At 40.8% G+C, this 4,406-nt stretch overlaps 1 protein-coding gene across 1 annotated transcript; it reads left to right on the forward strand.

The window, feature by feature from the left end:
* The first annotated feature begins 1,839 nt into the window (after nt 1-1,839).
* Nucleotides 1,840-4,171, forward strand: LOC102607420 (serine/threonine-protein kinase-like protein At1g28390). Its single transcript, XM_006472452.4, has one exon. It carries the CDS (start codon nt 2,155-2,157, stop codon nt 3,709-3,711), a length of 1,557 nt encoding a protein of 518 aa, XP_006472515.2. The 5' UTR covers nt 1,840-2,154; the 3' UTR covers nt 3,712-4,171.
* The last annotated feature ends 235 nt before the right edge of the window (nt 4,172-4,406 follow it).

Here is a 4,406-nt window from a genome sequence, read left to right on the forward strand (position 1 = left end):
TATGAAATCGTCACAAATGAAGATCCAGACGAACAAAAAGTTATTATGAATAAAAATTAAGATAGATACAAAACATCATTATAACTTTTTTCACTCGCATAGAAGGAGGAAATTGTAAGAAGAAACCAACAAAGGAGGAAATTGCCCACCGGATGAAAGGAGGAGGAGGAGGAAATTGCTTTTTGTTTGAGAGATTTTACTAGCGTGGCTTGTCTTTGAATGCCAACTGAAACCAGAGTTGAGTTTTGAGTCCAGTTGAACAAATCATGTTGATACCACCAGTGCCATTTCGAAACAGACCACGGCACGGAATAAAATAAATAAAATCAATTATGTAATAACTCGATCGTGTGAAAGTAGGCTAATTGGTGATGGTGATCCAACGCGGACTTGTAACAAACATCTCGTTGATTTGCTTCGTATTTGGATCCTACACACCTACATAAATGATAAGTCTTCTGGAACAAATTCAAACCATAAATATGTCTGTCCTTTTCTTGATGAATCGTTAAACGACGTCACCTACATTATTGTACGCATTTGAATTTCTTCTGGAAGTGACTGTATCACAACAACATATTTTTTTTAAAAAAAAAAAAAGAAAGAAAGAAAGAAAGAAAAGTCAAAGTTACTGTTGTTGGCGGCAAATTTGGAGTCAAAGTGACTGTAATCGTGCCTCTCTCACGATTTGGATTTCGGATTGCCGTTGTGAAGCCAACTAGATCAAGATGCTGCTTCTTCACGCTTGAGTTTCTTCTTGTTTTTGCTTTCTCTGGGACTGAGAGGAGATCTATGAGAAGAGATTAACTTGTTCCTTTCTATTTCGAGATACTAATTTTGCGTGCGCCAACATGAAACAAAGTTATCCAATTATAAATAATTTAATAATTTTAAAAAAAATGTTTTTTTTTTTTTTGGGAAAGATTTATACAGACATAATTTGAGAGAAAAACTAAAACCTTATGTTAATTTTACAGTTACATGCTTTTAACAATTCGGTAAAAAAGCGCATTTATGCGGTGGACATCCACACGGACCTTAACATTTTCTTATAAGCAAGCCCAGCATTTTTAGAATAAGAAATTGATTCCCGTATTCTGACCAATCATACTAAACAACAATGTTTCTAAGAAAAAGGGAAACCATAAAATTTAAAAGCCTAAAATGTTATTGAACTTACGGAATTGGCAAATCACTTCGGTCCAAGCTTGTCAATTCCAACTAATGGGACGGTAGCATTTGTTTGCTAGTAATATTCTTATATATGATTAACATTTTTTAGCCTTTCTCCACTTAACGATTAATTACGGAAATAATTAATTTAATATCCAGTTACCACCATCATCATCCTCGCCACAAAAAAAAAAAAAAAAACCAGATAATTAACGTCGCGGATGAAAAAAAAAAAACAAAAACTTTAAACTGTCCTTATCTATCATTCGTAATTATCATCATCCTTTCTAAAAAAAACATCACATTACACATCTCACTGCGCCAAACAGAAATATAAAGACGAAAGGGATTTTATTATTAATTGAAAAGTTGACAAAGACAAATTGGAGCTCGAATCAAAGGCTGAATGTTCAAAGATGCTTCTAATCAACCAAATGTCACCTTAACAATCCACACATTAATCGCATCGAGATTGTAAATAATCAAGTGATTCTCATAAAGTGTGAATGAATGAAAGTAAAAGAAGAGAGATCACTTCATGGATTCAAGGACCCCTCTACCCCACACGGCCACACCTTTAGGACCAACCCCGAGAAATGCCTCTCAAAGTTGCATGCGGCTGCATGTAAAATACTAATAAAATTAATAATGTTGGCAGCTAGAATTAACTACCGCCTTCGACAATTTTAGAAAAATTGAATAATAATGTTTCATTTCAAATCAAAGCTGTAACACACTGTACTCTATCCCGCGACTTTAATTATTCTCTTCACACACACCACCCCCTGTCATCTTTATTTTTTTCTTTTAACAGCAATGGCTTACTTTTGCCTCTCTCGTTTCCCACCAACGCCCCCTCGGCGCCTCCTCCGTTAAAAAGCAGTCTGTATTTGATCACCAAGAGTGAGCTAGCTAGTGACTGACTAGTACTACCACTTATTCTCTCCTCAATCTCGACTTTGCTTTTTCATACGATTAATCATGGGCTACCTTTCTTGCAATGCAGAATCTGCGATCGCTACGTGCGATACTTACAACTGGGATCTTCGAAAGAAAAAGAAAGCTAAAAACAGACGCATCATCTGCATCCGAGAGTTTTCTTTCCACGACCTCACCACCGCTACTAATAGTTTCTCTGCTGACTGTTTTCTTGGCAAGGGCAGCCACGGCAGCGTTTACAAAGCCGTTCTAGATGACGGAAAACTCGTCGCCGCCGTTAAGAAGACAACCTTCTTCAACAGGCCGTCTGTTAACTGCACCAACTGTAGTACCACCAGTCCGGCGGAGAACGAGATCGAAATCCTCTCCTGGGTGCAAAGCCCGAGGCTGGTCAATCTCATTGGCTTTTGCGTTGACTACAAGCACGGTAATAAAAAGCTACTCGTCGTTGAGTACATGCCAAACGGCTCGTTGTACGATTTGCTCCACTCCGCATCCAGACCGCCCGGTTGGAGCACGCGGGTCCGGTTCGCGCTGCAGATAGCGAAAGCAATCCGTACGCTGCACTCGTCTAACCCGCCGGTGATTCACCGAGATGTTAAGTCCTCCAACATTTTGATAGACGAGAATCACAATGCGCGGTTGAGCGATTTCGGTCTCGCTCTGAGAGGACACGTGGAGGACGTTAAGATCAAGTGCACGCCACCCGCCGGGACATTAGGGTACCTCGACCCGCGCTATCTTGCGCCGGCGGATCTCAGCACCAAGAGTGACGTCTTCAGTTTCGGCATTCTGCTGTTAGAAATCATCAGCGGTAGAAACGCTATTGATTTGAACTACAGCCCGCCGTCCGTGGTGGACTGGGCCGTGCCGATGATCAAGCACGGCGACTTCGGCGGAATATGCGACCGTCGAATCGGGCCGCCGCCAGACCCGTCCGTCATCCGGCAGCTGGCTGTGCTTGCGGCGCGGTGCGTGAGATCTTCGGTTGAGAAGCGGCCCGAGATTTCGGAGGTAGTTGAGTATTTAAAAGTCGTTAGAAAGCGCGTGCAGTCACCTCGTATTTGGAGTAATATTCAGCGGCGCGTGAGGTGCGCGGAGAAATCGTCCGCGCAGCAGGTGGTTGAAATGAAACGTCAAGTATTGGATGCAAGCGAGGAGGTTGTTAAGACCAGCAGTAATAGTAGAGTAAGTAGGGTTGGGAGTAGGAGGAGTAGGCGGGTGTCCAGTGTTTCGGGTGCAGAGTACGGGAGTAGTGCAACTACTACTTGTACGGCTGGTGACCGGGTGATGAGATCAAAATCTATTGGTTCCGTTAGTGAGATGAGAGTGGGACCTGAGGTTGCCCTGGTGAGAAGGAGGCCTGGTGTGGCAGTAAAAATGCCAGTGATGAGGCTGAGCAAGTCGAGGTCAGTGGGGGTGCTTCGAAGTCCCCAACTTGTGCGTTGCAACAATAAAGGGAATGGGGGGTATGTGTTCGAGTTTAATGGGAAGAGCTCAGCAGATTCAAGAGGGACTAGTGACGTATCCAAGTTGCTGATTAGTTTCGATGAGAAATCAGAGAGGAAGATGCTTGAGAAACCGATTCTTTACTTCTAAATTAGTTTGTTGCAGCTTTTTCTAGTTTATGGTAATTAATTTTAAGCGAGTTAAATGTGTCTTCTTCCATTGGAGGGAGCCCATAACTTGATGTGTTGTAAGATGATGGATTCCAAAAAAAAGGTATGCATGCTTTCTTTTGACTACATCTTGATTAGAAAGAAGTTAAAGTAGAGAAATGAATAAGGATTCTAATCACTTTTGTGTTTATCCAACTTTTTCTTTTAGTACTTTACATCATTTCTGTCATGATGTTTATGGCAACTAGATCCAAATTTTACCCCCCAGCAAAAAAAAATAAAAAAATAAAAAAATAGTAGTTTCAACGAACGAAGATGATTTGAAAGGAAGCATATCCAGCGGAATCCATCAACTCGCGACATATTGTTATGACATTAAAAGTGTTTTCATTGTATTTGTTGTGCCATATAATTAAATTGAAGTTTTAGTTGATCTGTTCTCTCTTTCATGCTCAAGTACATACTCGATAAGAAATCATTTGTTTGTAAATTGAAATATTACGATTTCTGTCCCCATCTTATGATATCCATCTTTACGTGGAGGCTGGTATTTATGGTAATATTGCTTAAAGAGTAGTGCTGTGTAAATGTGCAGTTCTTGATACCAAAAGAATGGTAGTAACTATAAACATACCGAATTACCAACGGCCTGTGTGTGGTTCTTGAGAAAACAGG

The sequence above is a fragment of the Citrus sinensis genome, chromosome 5 (genome assembly GCF_022201045.2).
Source record: "Citrus sinensis cultivar Valencia sweet orange chromosome 5, DVS_A1.0, whole genome shotgun sequence".
NCBI lineage: Eukaryota > Viridiplantae > Streptophyta > Magnoliopsida > Sapindales > Rutaceae > Citrus > Citrus sinensis.